The 18347-nt window shown below is 41.9% G+C and overlaps 1 protein-coding gene across 1 annotated transcript; it reads right to left on the bottom strand.

The window, feature by feature from the left end:
- Nucleotides 1-15270: 15270 nt before the first annotated feature.
- LOC146817693 (zinc finger MYM-type protein 1-like) lies at nt 15271-17757 on the bottom strand. Its single transcript, XM_085609661.1, has one exon. The coding sequence runs from the start codon at nt 17755-17757 to the stop codon at nt 15271-15273; it is 2487 nt and encodes an 828-aa protein (XP_085465787.1).
- Nucleotides 17758-18347: the final 590 nt, after the last annotated feature.

The raw sequence follows: 18347 nt of genomic DNA, 5'->3' as shown, positions 1-18347 counted from the left end.
CCCTTACCCAGCCCCCCGACTGAGGTCATGGCACTACTGTTGGACCACAAGACCAACTTCTCCAACCTGATGAGAGAAAGAACATACCTCATCAGCGACGTCCTTGCCTCTTGATCTGTAATACTGACAAGTGCATTTGCAGGAACAGATGGCAACCTCATCACACATCCTATGGTCACTTTGTGAGGCAATAATCCTGTCCTCTATCTGTGGTAATTCTCAAACTCATCGACACAAGAGACAATGCATCTGGCCACTTCAAAGAAGTAGAAGTACATGCTTTTGCTAATCAGGATTTCAATGTGCTGTTGACTTGTTCAACCAACTTGGAAGCCTCCCATCGGAACCCACAATAAAGCTTCTGCTCAAACTGTAGTGCTGCACATAACATCTTTAGGACTTCATTTGCAAAATGAGTTCCGCAGCTTGATTCAAGAGAAGCCAGAAACCCGAAACTCAAAATCAATTCCTGTAACAACTCAGACAAAGTCAGACATATGTTTCTACAAGTAAGATAAGCTTCAACCCATTTTGAGAAAATTCACACAATGACTAAAACGTATCTAATCCCTTGCAAGGGGGCATTCCAATGAAGTCCATTTGCATCCCGCTGAAAGGACCTTCAGATTTACCAATGTGACTCATGACAACTTGTGTTCTTCTTCCTGGATTTAGTTGCTCACAAATTATGCACCAGTGACAAGGTGTCTCTTCAGTTGCTCTAAATATGAGATTGTACCACACTTGTTGAAAGATGCACATCATTGCATCTCTCCCAACATGTGCGGGACCGTGGTACTGCCTTGCATTGGTGACAACAGGCAGGGAACACCGGTATGCCATCAATGTAAATCCACACATCATCTTCCCTTTTGGTACAGCCTGCTCACCCCTATTCCTGTTTTTCTGCTTCTGTTACCTCATCCTGCAGCTTTTTAACCTAGTCTCACATGTCTGTGGCTGACAACATCAAGGTACAATCTGTTATGATGTGTTTTTCAATATCTCTTCATTAAATGTGTGTGCATTTAACACGCAATACCTTGCCATTTTACCTGCATAGCGGTTACAACAGTAACATAGTCAGTACCTTGTAGGTGAGCAACACATTTCACAACAGCAAATTTGGAGGGCAATTGCAGGGACTGCAAAATGTTCCTCAAGCACTCCCCATTTCTAATGGATGAACCAGCAGATGTCATGAACCCACGCTGTGACTACAATTACTTAAGGTCATGTACGACTCCAAAGCCATACTGACTATCGGTGTAAATTGTAACTCTGAGCTGTTCTGAAATGGTGCATGCTTGTGTCAGAGCTATACGCTCTGCAACTTGAACACTCCTTGCAACCATGAAGCTTCAAAAAAACCTCCTAGTGTACATAAAGCATAAGTAGCTTTCAGATTTCCTTCATTGTCTCTGAAACAGGAACCATCGACAAACATGATCAGATTCAGGCAGTAGCTCATCAAATATATCAGGACGCAGTTTCGTACACAACTCAGTCACATCCAAGCAATTATTCTTGGCTTCATCCACCACACTCTCGTTTCCATGCAATGGCATCAAAGTAGCAGGTTTTAACACCGTACATCTCTTCAGAGTCATATTCTCTGCTCCCAACAAGACTTGCTCATACCTCGTCAAGCGGCTTTTGATCAAATACTGTGTGCGCGTATGAGTCAACAGTATCTCCACTAAATGGGGCCCAAATACTGTGAGTGGGTGACCCATGATGATACTTTCATAATGCTCTAGACTCACACACATAGATGCAGCCACTTGCAGACATCCAGGCAAAGCAGCTGCAATAGGATGAAGGGTCGCCAAGAAGTAGGCGAAAGGTCTACAATTACTTCCATGCATTTGTATCAACACTGAGAGAGTGGAGCCTTCCCTCTCACTGCAGAACAACACAAAGCAGTTGCCCTGCAAAGGTATTCTCACAGCTGTGAAGGCAATCATGCAATTGTCATCCCAACATATCAGATCTGACATGTCTTTGTGTGTCAGCCTCTGAAATGGCTTTGTTGTCTAGGAACAACTCGGAATCCACTGTCTGCAATAGCCCACCATACCTGGGAACTTGAGGACTTCCATTTGGGTAGTTGGTTGACTCATGTTAAGAATTGCTGAGATTCTTTCCTGCAATACTTTCCTTCGCTTCTTTCTCAATGTGATGTCTTAACTACAGGCCTTCAGTTTTGCAAAACGGTAACTTGGTCGGGGATACTTTACGTCCATTTTCTGCATGGTGATTTAATAAGGTAATAGTGTTGGTTTTGCAAGCTTCTCTTGTAGTTAGCACCATCAATATGCTGTCAATATATTAAACCAACGCTCAATGATTCAACATTCTCAGGGATTCGAGGTTCTTATTGAGTATCTATTTAAAGATTGAGGGGCTTTGCATATACCCTTGTGAGACACAGCACCATATCAAAACATGATTGCTGAAACAGAATGCGAATAAAAATTGGCTGCCTTTATGTAATTGAATGGAGAAGAAGGCCTGGCCAAAGGCAATGACTGAAAACCATTTGGCCTCACACGGAATCTGAAATAAAATCACAGCATTCACCTTGTGCAAGTCCTGCTCAATGCAATACTTGCCATTCAGCTTCTGCAAGCGCATGATAGGAGAATTGCACAGACTACCTCATATTTCCTTTAGGATTCCGTGCTCAATCATTGAGCCAATCACAGGAGTAATTCCAGCAATAGTATCTGGAGACAGATTGTATGGAGGGATTTTTGAAAAATCTGCATTTGGTTTTATCATGAATTGGACTGGGTTGTCACCTCTGATTAGTCGGATATATTTACCTGTAAAGTCCCAGACATCAGGTAGCACAGTGTCTCTCAATTTGCCGGGCACATCCTCACTCATCAGGAGAGGCTACATCCACACATCTCATTTCTGATGGGCAATTTTGAAAACAACATCTTCATCATTCGTATGGAATTCAATTCCTCTGTGTGTGCAATAAATTGAGCAGTTCTCAATTTGCAAAGTAAGTCAAGACCAAGCAGGTTCACCGGACTTGTGTCACACACCACAAATAGATGACGATCCTTAAAGGATCATATTCTAACTGTCACTGATTCTGAAATTGGGCTAGACAATTTTCTGTTAGCAACTCACACTGCTTGGATACTTTTTCCCAAGAGGGGTACGTTTGGAACCTCTGCTGTTCTTATAGTAGAGTGGGTAGCACCTGTGTCAACAAGGAATGAAATTGGATTCCCATCCACTTCTCCATCCATATAGGGACCACTCTGATCTAGATGTGCCAAGCATGAAGTCTTCATCCCCCCTCAGGCACCATCATGCAAATGGGTCTTGATCACTGTCATTCAATTCAATCAAATATTGCTGTGCTACATTCTGATTTTGGTAAGAATTTTTATTTGCTTGTACCGTTGTACCTGCACATTCCGCTGTGGCATAGCAGCGTGTGGCATATGCATTTGCCGTGTTACATTAGAATTCTGCATTCTTTATCCCTGCATCTGCTGAGTCTATCCCATGTAATTCCCTTCAGACTTTGCATTATCAAAATTCTGCATCTGATTCCCCATGATGGTCAAAGCCAACTTACACTCATGTCTTCAATGTCGCACACATGTCATGGATTTGTCTTTTTCAAAAGTGACACCTCAATACCTGTTTTAGGATCCACAGGACTACCACAACCTCTACCTTGCGACGGGAAGGTCTAGGCCATGATACATGGACATACCCTCCTCCAGGTACCTCTCTCATAGGGAGTAATTGTGTATCCCCTATTCTACCACAAAAAAAGGTCATGTGGTGACTGCACTCAAACTCATTTCACTTGCTGTTTCGACCATCTGCCTTCCCACTTTTCTCTGTCTTCCCATTTTCTAATTAACATCATCAGTTCTTTCATCTGTAATTTCTTTACTGGTGCTCTCATGTTTTCGATGTCCTTGTCGGAAAAATCCTTCCTGTAATATTTCTGTAAAATCTTTGAATCTCTAATATCTACACCATATTTCCTAACCAATTCAAACAATATCTCATAAAGCACATTTGCTCATTGTGTGACATTGTTATAGAGGACCAATAGTTTATCTTCTTGATAAGTCTCTAATATTGAAGAGCTAATTGAACCTTGAATCATTCCTTCTAATTCAAATTTGAATCTGCTCACATCCATGAGCAGTTCATTTGTCTGAATTTAATTTTTATCTGAACTTGGACCTGCGACCATGTCTGAGATGTCTACAGTACTAGAGGCCAAAGGTTGAGATGGAATGATATTTATAGGGGAAATTGGAACTAAAACTAGAATCAATGCAGAATTCTGGTATTTCGGGCTACTCTACCCTTTAAGCCATTCATCAAATTATTGAAGAGTAAACCCTGAATGCTCTCCTGTATTATTTAAATTAAGGTTTTCATTTGTAAAATTTTTACTTGTTCCAGGTGGGAATATCTGGAACTGAACTACCCATTGGCACAGTCATATCAGAAGCATAAAATTGTACTTGAGGAATTCCACTTCATTTAGGACAATAGAAATGTGGAAACCCTCTGCACCATCCCTTGCATTGGATCAGCTTGTGTCTGATTAGGGACAACATGTATAACTGCAGCATTATTATTCAAAATCGGGACCATGGGTGTGTGGATCAGTGATTTTACTGCCAAATCTGAAGAACTTCCATGTACTGTATATAATTCAGTAGGTACAGCCAAATTGTGACTCGTATTTACCTGCAACCCGGACTTGTAAAGGGGTACAACAGGTCCAATAGTAACGGGAACAATCAAGCCATCTGGAGTTTTTGAATCAATCTGATTTATTGGCGCTGACATTTCTGTTCAACCACTCACAGGTGAAGTAGGTATCAGTTCCCTTGATGTTTCAGGCATCAAGGAAGCATTCCATCCCCTAGGTGTACTGATTTGCATCAGGTCTCTATGTAGAAATTTGTTATATGGTGATGGACAATTTAGTAATAAATCATACACGGGTTCATCATCTATGTCACAATCTTATCACTCTTCCACTTTTTCATTTTGTCTGTCTCTAAATGATTATTCTTCTCCTTTCTCTTGCCCCCTGCTTCTCCTCAACCTGTAACACCGGATACATTCATGTTCTGTGTATTATATCTGCATCTAGCTTCTGGGTAATGATCCATTGTTCTCCTATGCTTTCTTTGCTATTTCTCTCTATCTTTCTGATGTGCAATGTGTTCCCAGGTGTTTAAAGCCTCAAGAATAGTGGGTGTAAAAGGCTCTTTCATTTTGTATATTCCATTCTTTAAAATTTCCAAATCCTCAAATTGAAAGTTCCATAACGAGGGAATTGTAATTCCTCATCCGTCTCAGTACGTGTATGCTGAAACTCAAGCCAATGACATGGATGTAATCCTTTGTCTATCATGACATTGTTTAGTTGTGTACCCTTGGGTGGTACCCCTATATTTGTTTTGGCAAATGCATTCTCTTCTTTCTTTGCTAATTTTAGTAGTGGCTGAAAAACAATCATTTTTATTGAATCTAAATTCACAAATGACTTCTATAAATTCAAGAAATGTTACTCTCCCACAGTCCACCTGTTTGGCAATCTCAACCAATAATACCATGTTTCTTCTGATGTAGTCAACCAATCCCAGCACAGCTTCACACCAACCGACTAATCATAGCATCGCACACGGTGACGTCAAACTGGCTCCAAGCAGCAGCTCACCTTTCTTCACAATTTCTCCTGCACATTTTCTTAAAAATGACAATACAATGCAGGCAACAAATAAAACTGCTTGATCCACTAAAGGATATCAGTACTCGCAAGGTAACTAAACTTTCTATACTCTTTCGCTGCAATGAAACCTCGACCAACTAATTGATATAGTTGGTTCCTGTGCACTTGAGATCAACCATACCAATCACTTACCACTAAGACGAAAGGGAATTCTCACAAAAGTGTTGTCGACGTCGTCTTACGATCAACACCATAAACCAGCAGACAATTTGCTCAGTGTCTTCTGCACTGATACAACCCGTACGTAAATATCTCGAGATCTTAAGAGACGATGCACCTGATTACAACTTCAGCTTTGCACCAAAGGGCCACACTCATACAAGGACTTTAACTATTTCACACCACTCAATAACACATTGCCATTTCAAAAACCACAATCATTAACGAAGCAAATAGCAAAGCACATTCCTGTTGATATTCACATTCCTTTGCTGCTACACAGTGACTCTATCCAGAGGTGTACTCCATCAGCACTCCATCAATCCTTCTCTTTGCCGAACCAACATTTTTGGACTCTTTGGGCTTTGGCTAAGAGCTATTTTGGAACCCTAACATCTCAGAACCAGGTAGGACCATAGCTCTTCTACCAGATTTGATGCAGCGTAAGCGTGGTAACAAAGTATTTTTTTAAACTTACTCTCATTTACTCGTACTAGGCCATTCATGATTAGACAGTGACAACAATGTAATTTACCACAGAGGCAATGATCCTCTGATGAATAATACTCCATCGATGGGAGGGGTGGAAATTAGGGTCACTAAAACTCCACATTAGCTGTCCAATGAGGACCATTAAATGCAAGCCAACTGACTAGTTAGAAATCAGATTTGTGCACACCATTATTAAGACCATACTCTAGAAATAAAAAAAAACAACAGGAAGTCCCTACATTCTAAAGAAGTTAAGACGAGTAAGGGTTATACAAACCATTAGCTCTTTGATTGCTACACATAACAGGAGCAGTAACACCTCATGTTCTGACAGAGCTCACTGATTCTCCCTACAATGCATTTAAATCATTAGTCACAGTCAAATTGGAAGAATGAATAGGATTTAGTAATGGAGTTAGACAGATACTAAATTTAGTTATTATATTAAAGATGCATAATTTATAACAACAAGCAATTTTTCAAGAAGTTCATTAACAAATATAGCAACTTTCAGAACAGTAGCAAACATTTAAGCGGACATTCAAATCAGTAATAGCCACAGAATTACAGAGTCCTACCACCATTAAGGCAGAAGAATAGTTTGTTGACTAACAGTTCAGATTCTAAGAAGATGGGGAAGGGTTCAATTTGGAGTCCATTAAGGGCAAATCTATTAGCAAATCAAGAAATAAGGAAAATGGAAATTGGTTAGGTAAAGAAGACACAGTCTGTCTGCTACCGAATGTAGCATAGCCCAGGCAGTCCAAAGTTAGAGAACGTTAAAAAACTCAATCATTATATCATGCTCTCATACAAGAAAGAAAAAGTATGGCATCTGGTCAGGAACAAAAATCAATGGTGTTGCCACTTCTTTGGGGTTTCTTCTTTTATAAAGTTTTTTAAGTTTGTCCCACTGAGGTGGCATCACACCACCATCGAAAGACCATCACATGTCCACAATTACATAGTGCCATGTAAGGGACTTGAAACAATGAGATGGTTTCCCATGCTAGTCATGGGAAACAAATGTTTGAAAGTCCTTTGAAATAGTCAGTTGAAGCAATAGCTGAAATTCTATTCCCAGAGGAACATTTTACGGTGCATGTTGAAGAAACATTTAGGAATGTCAGGGCATAATCTGTATGCGACAAATAAGTAACATTTAACTTGCAGTAAAACAGCCCATAGTATTAAACCAGGGGAAGGTCAGAACTAGAGAAAAAGCATTTTGAAAAAGGCCTTTAAGTTAGCATCGCACAATTAGACGAAATGAGCTTTGACTTTGCTTCAAATGTAATTCATTTATAGCAATTCCAATAAAGAATGTATAAACTTTCACAAAATATTATTACATATAAATGACTAACATTAGAAATATTCTACTACCACAAATTTTTTTACATTTTTTTATACAAAATGCACATTTTTCAAATGTAATTTCCCAACAGCTCAGCTCCTATTTCCACTCGAAAATCCAGGTATTCTACAACAACTTCAGCGAGCAGACGCTGGACACCACCACCCTTGCCACCACCACCGACAAAGAGCCGACCATCACAGCTTGGAACCCTGCCACCATCGAACACACCACCATGACCATGAGGAACACCCACTCAGGAGCCCCAATGGACCCATTCCCACCGCATATCTACCACAGGGCCGCCGCTGCCATCGCACCCGAACTAGGACGGACCATCAACGCCTCCTTCGATTCAGGCAGCTTCCCAGATGCATAGAAGCAGGTAGAGGTCAAACCCCTCCTTAAGAAGCCCACGGCCGACCCGACAGACCTGAAAAACTACCGGCCCATCTCTCTCCTCCCCTTCACCACCAAAGTCACCGAAAGACTCGTAAACACCCAGCTGACAGCCTTCATCGAAGAGAACTCCATCCTAGACACATCCCAGCTTCCACAGCAACCACAGCACCGAGACCACCCTCCTTGCTGCCACCAATGACATCCGCATGCTACTCGACCAGGGACACACTGCGGCCCTCATCCTACTAGACCTCTCCGCTGCTTTCGACACCGTCTCTCATCACACCCTCGCTGCCAGACTGCACAATGCTGGGATACAAGGAAAAGCCCTCTCCTGGATATGTTCCTTTCTCTCCTGCAGAACCCAGAGGATCAGACTCCCCCGTTCCTCTCTGAACCCACAGAGATCAACTGCGGAGTACCCCAAGGATCATCACTCAGCCCCACACTCTTCAACATCTACATGGCCTCCCTCCCCACCATCGTCAGACATCATGGGCTCAGCATAGTATCATATGCCGACGATACCCAGCTCATCCTCTCTCTCACCAAGAACCCCGAAGACACCAGACTCTGCTTCCAGCAAAGAATGAGGGACGTCATGGTCTGGATGAAAAGCAGTTGCCTGAAGCTCAACTGAGAGATAACTGAGGTCCTCATCCTCGGACCCTCCACCTCTGCCTGGGACAACACCTGGTGGCCCTCCGCCCTCGGGAGCCCACCCCCGACATACCATGCACGGAACCTTGGCATCATCCTCGACACCTCACTCACCATGACCCACTAGATCAACTCCGTTGACTCCACCAGTTTCAACTGCCTCCGGATCCTCCGCAAGAGCTTCAAATAGATCCCCCCCGAATGTAGAAGAACCATCACCCACTCTCTCATAACGAGTAGACTGGACTACGGCAAGAACTCTCCTTCACAAGCTCCAAATCATCCAGAACGCCGCAGCCAGACTCGTCCTCGGCACCCCATGGCACGAACACATGACCCAACACCTGCGAGAGCACCACTGGCTCCCTGTCGAGAAGAGAGTAACCTTCAAACTGCTCACCCACACCTACAAATCCCTCCACAACATCGGACCCAAATACCTCAATAAGAGAGTCTCCTTCCACGTACCCAAGAGGAACCTCCACTCCCCCGACCTTGACCTCGCTGAGACCCGCCGCATCCGCCGAACCAGCACAGGCGGAAGAGATTTCTCCTACATAGCAGCCAAAGCCTAGAACAAGACATCAGATGTTCCTCCACCCTCCACACCTTCAGGGAGAATATCAAGACCTTGGTTGATTGACACTAATCCTTTACTGTTTCTGAGAAAAGCTTCTGTTGAGTTTTGTTTCTGCAATAATGAACCGTTAGTGCCAGTGCCTAGCTTTCCCACTTGATAGAGGACCTATCATAGCTCAGGGCGTAACGGCCTTGGACTGTGCTGTGTTGTGAAGATATGAGAGCAGAAACCTTTTTTTCTGTATTCCACTGTCCAGTTGCATCCGCCTGTAAAATTCCATTGTGGACGTGTTCTGAGTAGACTAAGAAATGAACATAATGTATTAATTTGCTTGCTGATCGTTATTTCCCTCTGCACTACTCTTCGTGGCTGTGCAGTTGGGACTCCACTCTGAGTGTACTTGAATAAAACAAATATTGGTATATTCTCTACTGTTCCTCAGACTCTTCATTTGGTATGGAAGGCTGAGAGGTGGTCCGAAGTGACCCGGGCGACCCCAAGCGGGTCACTTCGTTCATCCCGGAGCTCAGTGAGCATCTGGCCCATCATGACTTGGGACTGATGATTTGATCTATGGTGGTCTGGGTGAGAGTGACCCCAGTAGCCTCATTATGCTGACCCATAAAATCTCTCCCACAACCCATAACCCCACTACCCTGTGCCCTTGGATCAGTGTTACAGTGGTAGGAACACAGGAAATGGAAGCTTTGGTTAGCTGAGGTGATACAGCTGGTTTGGGCGGTGTGGGCCCAGACTCATTGGAGCCGTTGCCCATGCTGACCAGATGGACCAAGATCCTCATCATCATCTAGATTACCAGGAGTGTTGTTCTCACTGAAAGCTTGATCAGGTGCTGGAGTGGAGGTCTCATGGCCACATTGTCTGGCACTGGCAGTTGGACCTATTGAGAAATTGAAAACATTTTTATTAGTAAAAGTATGTATTACACATCCAAATCTTTTGAGACAAACAATATAGATACATAGAAGTAAAATAAAAGTTGAGATTATTGTGATGATAGCTTTCAGTGGTATTGAACAATATTACCCCAACGTTTAACAATTTCAAACAGTAAAACTTCAAATAAGCAGGTAAATAGATGTCATGAAATGTTTAGGAAGTATACCTAACATCTCCTAACCATTCACCCAAACAAAGTGGAGAGATGAAATGTTTAATTGACAATTCCAATGCCTAGCTGAATTCAAAACAGACATTTACACAACTTGGGTGGATGCTTGGCATTAATCATCATGTAGATAGTGGAGATTCAATTTTTGCAATTACCATTAATATTCAACATAGTAATTGTCATACCTTACAATTTGTGGGTCAACACAGTTCGATTTGTGAAACTCATGACATAAATTGGTTGAGAAGAACAGGACAACATTCATAAAACAACACAATCCTTTGTCAGAAGTGTGCATTGAATAAGGATTGATCACTGCATGGCACTTTACCATATGTTGAAATCTGTTAGACAAGAGAGAATGAGCAACATGACATATCAATATTGTTTTAACAAATTAGAAACAGGCCATTACGGTAGTTGTAGTAATTTCAAAGACAACTTCCAAACACTTGCAAAATGGCTAGTGCAACATACCTGTGGACATTATGCAGTTGAAATAGGACGGAATCTTACAATAAGACACACATAGGTGTAGTGGGTTATTAGGTGTTGTAGCATTTACAGGCACCATACCATCATGTATGGGGCTGGAACCTGCACCACCCCCAGTGCCTTGAGACCCTTACGGGTGAGTAGTCGCGCTCAACAAACGCCTGATTGATTGATTGATGTAATGGATATTGACACAGGTAATCTCAGATGCAATACAATACATTTACACAAAAAATCCAAATTATCTGATACTGATAGCTTGAGGTTTCTATGTTATGAAAATATGTGCAGAACACATTAGCAACAGCTGGCTTGAGAACAGAACATTGAGGCTTTGTGAGACGTTGTAAAGTGGAACTCGCCAGACTCCACTACACCTGCAATTTCGGTCAAGCCTCCAGGATGTAGGATCTGCAAGACCTTCTCCTTCCACAGCATGGGTTGTAAGGAAGGCCTGGGAAAACCAACACCAGTCCTTTGGATCTCCATGTGACATTTGTAAGCCAGGGAATGCACCCTCCCCTACAGGTCATTCCAACTCATCCTAATTTCCTTCTGTGTGCGCAGGTTGCTCGCTACAACATTCAGTCTGTTGACTATTCTGGCCCACATTTGCCTTTTCAGAGATATGGGTGTATTTTGGCCTTGGGCTCCAAACAATTGTGGCTCTACTTGTATCATTTGATCCACCATGACTGACAATTCTCACTCAGTAAAATAGGGATTTTTGGGGCCTGGAAATGTGCAAAGAAATATCATTTTAAAAAACTGCATAAAACACACAGTAATAAATGAAAGAAGATAAAGGGGCAAAAAACAGGGAAAAGGAACAAAATAACTACACTTAACTGGCAAAGGTTCTGCTAGAAAATGTTGTGATGCAGTAGAATGGCAGAGGATCATGGTCTGAAATGGACTGCATTTTATAGTGTGATATCCAGGTATTTTCATTTGACAAATGGACAACAGGTGTATTCTACTAGCATAAATCCAAGGGGCACAATGATGGTGCATTGTTGAGCGTGTACCACGACAAATTCCCTCCATCAGGGAACCGCCACTAGGAGACCACCAGGACAATGGTAAAATCTAAATCGGCTTGGTGGGAACCCGCCGCCCTGATGGTGAAGGAGTACTATTCTCCAGCATTCGAGTCTGCCGTGTTGACTGTAGTGCGTTAGGAACACTGCAGGAAACACTCTGTCAAAGCAGATGGCGAGTCAATCTGATTGCATCTAATTATGGCGGGTGTAGGACTATTGACTTGGCGGAGTCCTTGGGACCGCTGCCGCAGTGGGACAGCGGTAAGACAGTCAAGATCTAAATCAGGCCCTAAGTGGTGTCCAGTATGTTTTTGTTTTATTCCCACAGGTTGGACTCATTTTTGTTTTTAATAAAGTTTGTGAGGAATGTAGTACTCTGCTAGACACATACTAGTGTTTGATGAAGAACTAATTACCAGCCATTCCCAGAGGGCTGGCTTGTACTCCTACCCCACACCCATCCAACACAGGTGTCACGGGTGATGTGAGCCTGCCAATAAAAATGCCCGAGCAAACGTGCTCGGTCCAGTTGATCACCCCACCAACTTGTGTCTGTGTCACTCCTTTATTTAGTATGTGAACCTAGGCCCACAACATTTGAGGTGGAAGAATACACTCAATCAGCTATTAACCTGAGAATGAGTCGAAAATACGCCTCTGGATGATTCAAGATGTGCATGTCAAGGTCCCAAGCCAAAGGTTGAAGGGGGCTCACCTAACCGAGCTATTGGTTTAAAGGGGGCTGACCCAAAATATAGTCTCTATTCATTAAACATAAAAAGTTGTCTTTGAACTTGGTAAAAAAAATGGGTGGTAAAAGAAGGTTCACTTCGTAACTTCAATTCATTTAAAACATTTTAAAAACTAACTTTAAAAAAAAGAGGCTGTTATGGGCGTATGGCCAAAGAAAACAATAGGTAAATATAAAAATGTAGTAGAAATGATAATGCATTCCGTAATATATATAAAACAAACTAGCACTACTAACTCCCACAACATTATTAGCCCACTTTTTCTGCAAATGTACTTACTGCACCAAATGCATTCTCATGAAACTATTTTTCATGTATACACGATTTGAATATATGGGCCACATTTTGGTGGAGAGCTCATTGTTTTTTCACATAGGTGAAATCAAATTATTTTCTGTTTGATGTTGATTATTATCTCGTGGGTTTGGTCGCAGGTTACAGTGCAGTTTCATTATCATTTTATTATAACTGAGTGCACATGAAGAACAGCAGCTGCTCAATATCATGCAACTGCATTGACAGGATGTTTGATAGAAGATACTGCATGAGCCATTGATGTGGTTTGTCCATCATCCAAGCGTCATCGTTCCATGTTTACATTAGCGTAGGCACAGCAAGCATGAATGAAGGATGTCCAAGCATATAAATAGCTGAATACTATTCTCGGCTACAGGGCAGTGGCGTATCTAGAGCTTGTGGCGCCCGGGGCTCTCCCTCAGATTGCCGCCCCCCCCTGGGGGGGGGGGGGTGGCACCCACTTCAAAGAGGTCCGCGAGACACCAAGTATTGCCTCTAATAGTTACCTTGATCATGCAACTTACATGCACATACATGACACGGTCCAAGGCTACACAGTTGAATACACCGGTGACTGGCAGTACAAAAGAGAACACACAGACTGCATGATCTACCTGGGGACTCAGAAAAACCACATGTGACATCCATCAGAGAGCTGCGTGAACAATTACCTGGTAATCCCCTCCGCACAATGCAAACATGCACATACATGACACTGTTCATGTAACCTTCATCTACAGCTGACATTAAATGACCATACATCATGGTCCCCCCCATTAAAGCAGTGGGGACCTGCACAAACGTGATGTGCTCTGTGGACCCAAAACTAACTTAACAGTGTCGAAGCCTGTGATTCTTTATCTTTCAAAAACAGCAAATTAATTATTCACAGGGAATGACTCACTGTGTGCCCTTAAAACTAAACGCAGCACAAAGGGGTCAGTCAGCTCCACCTTTCCAACACAGACCGGATACAAAGCCCACTCTGGTGGCCCAAAGGCAACAACCAGGGGTCGCGCCCTGTCATTACTTCCAAGCAGAAGCAACCAACTCCCTGGGAATGAAAAGACATGTGCTCTTGGTACCCAAAACCAGCTTGCAATAGTGCATCTCTCCTTCACAGCAGCCTGAGCATACACATGGTGCACAGCCTGCCTGGGGGCCCAAAGCTAAAATACAGGGAGGGGCGACACATTATGATCACAATCCTTAAACACAGTTGTGGGAGCCATGGGAACTTGTTCAACTCTATCCAAGACCCGGGACAAACTGTTCCAGCGCTGCGGCACTCCTTGAATATTCAGAAGAAACAAGAAATATTAAATTTTTCTGCGATTTTGTGTTCACATTACTTTCATGGTAACCAACAATGTTAAAAGTCTACAAGAACAGTAAAATCATAATAATGTGTCAAGTACGGAATGGCAAGGCTTGCACACTGCCGGGTGGGGTTTACCTTCAGCCCCCTGCTGGTGTGTGAAGGGAGGGGAGTGGAGGGTCCATCGACCGGTTAACTGTGGAGGATTAGGACAGTCAATCAGATCTTTATCAATAACCTGTCGTTCGGTGCCAAAGACCGCTCTGGCCTCTTCCCAAATGAGAGGCCTGGGGTCCCGCATGCCCACCTCAGAATCTGTACCCCAAACATGGCGGGAGGGCCCCCTGCACAATAAGGGTGAGGGGGGGAGGAAGATGGATATGAATTCATTATAGTAAATTCACTGAAAACAACACTAAGGTTACTATGACTTTATTATTAGGTCTTGTAATAATATAAAAAAATATTGTTTTAATTAGCCGCCCCTCTTAATACACACCAAAAATACAACAAAACAGAAGACCACTGTACAGTTTAAGAAGTGCATTGCATATATTGTAACATTACCCGCTTAGTTGGAACTTATGTACTGACATGTGTTAAAACTGGTGCAGAAAGAAAATGTAAGGTGCAGAGCTGTATCACATGACCAAGGTTTCTCCAAGTTAAATAAAGAGTTGAAAAAAAAACACAAAAAAAACCCAACAAAAATTCAAAATGATGTATAGGAAAGTAAATGAAAACACTATGTTTAATTTTCAAGTAAAACGTAAATCCAACATTCTAAAATGTTATTTTTCTTGCTTTTCTATTGGCAAAATCATCAATGACATCGTCGAAGTCTACTTCATCACTCAGTTGCTGTTCTATAGACAGTATGGCAAGATTTCTTAAACGTAAGGCACTCATTGTAGATCTTAGGTAATTCTTAATCAATTTCAATTTAGAAAAACTTCTCTCACAACCAGCAACACTTACAGCAATTGTGAGGAAAATTCGCAGTAGTATTACAATATTTGGAACGGAGTTCTCAAGACTGTATTTTAGAATAAACTGCAAAAGTTCAAGGGGACTGTCCTTCCAGGTCTCTGTTTCGTGTTGCGTAGCAGCAACAGAAATAAAACTCTGAAGTCTTTTTCTCTCAACGAGGAACTCTTCCTCATTAATGTCATCATGATAATGATTTAATTGACATTCGTATTTGTCATTCAAAAGATTCGATGGAGTAAGGAAAGCATATTTTTCAGCAAGAACATGAAGTTGTTGAAATCTTGTGGTGATTTCTTGGATCACTCTGTCCAGTGAAGAAAACATTTCTCTCCTCAACTCAGTTTCGTATGTCAATTCAGCATCTCGTGATTCTTCACCTGCCATTAGTTTCTTCTTTCTACACCGACGATCCATGACTATCCCAAGATCATCACAAATTTCTTTGGCGTAAGCTACTGAATTGTTAACTAATTCACACCTATTGTCAGTTAGAAAGGCTTTTAAAGCATTGAGTTTTATGTCACATTGTTGTATATTCAATCCTTTGGTTTGGAGGTAGACCTGAGTGTCGTTAATTTCAACAAGGACGGATTCCCACAGGCCAAGAAAGCACAGGAAGGAAAAAGATTGTAAAGCAACAAGCAGCACACCAGCATCTGACCTGGTAACTCTATTTTCTTCTTCACCAGTTAAACGTTCTACAGCACTTAAGATTTTTGAGTAATTTTTTTTTACAACACTCACAGCATCTCCCCGTGCACTCCACCGAGTCTCTATTACACGCTTGACACTTTGGCCAGTGACTGAAGTCAGAATATCCCAGCGATGGGTCGAGGAAGAAAAAAACACGAACAAACGCTCCACAGTTCCAAAAAAGGTCACAGAATTCACAGCAACAGAAGCTGCATGTAAACCAGCCAAATTCAGGGAGTGATTTGTACATGCGACAAATTCTGCTTTTCCATTAATTTCCCTGATGCGTCTTTGAACGCCAGTATGTTGACCAGCCATCACAGCAGCATTATCATATGCTTGTCCTCTACAATTTTGAATATCAATTCCGTTGCTTTCTAAATTCTGCAAAATCATAGTTGAAATATTCTCAGCGGTTTTACCTTTTGTTTCAAGGAAATCGACAAATGATTCCACAACCATCACTTTATTTCCATTGATCATAACATAGCGTAAAACTTGGCTCGTCTGATCCTTATGAGAAATATCAGGGGTGCTGTCGAATATCATAGAAAAATACTTAGCTTCTTTCACTTGCTCGATAACCTTGCTTCTTACTTTTTCTCCCAAAAGTTCTATAAACTCATTCTGGATAGTAGGCGACATATAGGATTTAGCATACTTTTTCCCCAGCTTAATTCTTACAGTATGCTCACGTAGCACTGGATCGTATTTGGCCAACAAATGAACCAATTCTAGAAAATTTCCTCTATTTCCTGTTGATTCAGGTTCATCATCAGTCTTGCAATGAATTCCTTCTCGGTGACCCCGTAAAGCCAAATTTTGTTTAGCTAGGAATCTAATGATATCCAACAATCTTGAAAGTATCTCCCTCCACTTCTTTACTTCATTTTCAACTTGTTCTTGTGCCTTTTTGTCAATTGTTGCTCCACATCGGATTCTAATTTCCAACTCCTTCCATTGTGTGAAACATCGAACATGGGCCACACTAGATTCATGATCGCAAATTTTAGGATTGAGTTTCCACCACGTGTTGAATCCATCTGTAGAATCAAAATTTGAATGACTTCTGTCTGCAAATAGTCTGCAACAAAAGCAGTAAAGAGCTTTCTTGGAAGGAGAGTACACCAACCACGATCTCAACATTTTTTCATTATTTGGCAGAGTTTGAAAAAACCACTCGCGTGTAAGTTTTCTGGTTCGTCCTTTGATTAAAGCACCCTCACGAATGACTTCACCAAAATCAGAATCTAGATGTTGAACCACAGACGCCCCTTGTCCTACCAGTAAGATACGCGTGTCATCTTTAATCCTACTTGGCCAAAGACCAACATCTTTTAAGTCAACAGCTGGAATTTCTTGTTGGTTACACCCCTTATCACTTGTTGAAGTTGAAGGATCACTTGACTTTGATGATGGTTGGAATTCAGATTCGGAAATTGCTTCAGTAACAGTAGTAGTAGTACTAGGAGTTTCTGTTTCGCGACTGAGGTATTTCAGTAGTGCACCTTCATGCTTTTTTAATTGTTCCTCTCTGGCCTTTTTCATTTTTCTAAAGGCTGCACCACTTGGTTTTATTCGCTTCATCTTAAGTAAGCTTGAAAGAATAAGAAAAAGAAAGATATTCATAATAAAAAGAATAACGGATAAATACATCCATTTTAAAATGTTAGCTTGTAGTCTTCCCTGTTTAAATTGCAATAAAATACAGTGAGCTAAGAAGGGCATGCGACTCCTAGACCTTGTAACCCTCACTGTCTTGTTATCTGACCATTCTGTACATTGATGACCATACGGAGGGGGGCGTCACATCACGTCCCAGCTGTCATAGCGTGGCAACTCGCCGGCGAGGTACATTTTTTGAGCAGTGCAGTGCTTGCGGGCATAGATATAATTTAGCTCCTGCTGGGCCCCCAGAGTAAATACAACGGAGGGAAACAAAAGCACACAGCTGGTTATCTCTTCACAGGTACTTAAGAGAGGCATGCTTTTGACTTTGTTTGGCTTTGGCCCCTTTATGTGAGTGCATGAACTGTAAGTATCTCAGATGTGTTGGTCTGTCCCAGTATTTAAACACAATTTAAATAGCACTACTTTACTTTCTTTTATAACGCTACTCATCCCAATGCAGGGTTTCAGAGCGATTTACATAACATACAGATTGAAAATAAATCATG

The sequence above is a fragment of the Triturus cristatus genome, chromosome 6, assembly GCF_964204655.1.
Source record: "Triturus cristatus chromosome 6, aTriCri1.1, whole genome shotgun sequence".
Classification (NCBI taxonomy): Eukaryota; Metazoa; Chordata; class Amphibia; order Caudata; family Salamandridae; genus Triturus; species Triturus cristatus.
Note: the sequence above shows the minus strand (reverse complement) of the source record. Positions and strands in the feature narration are given on the sequence as shown.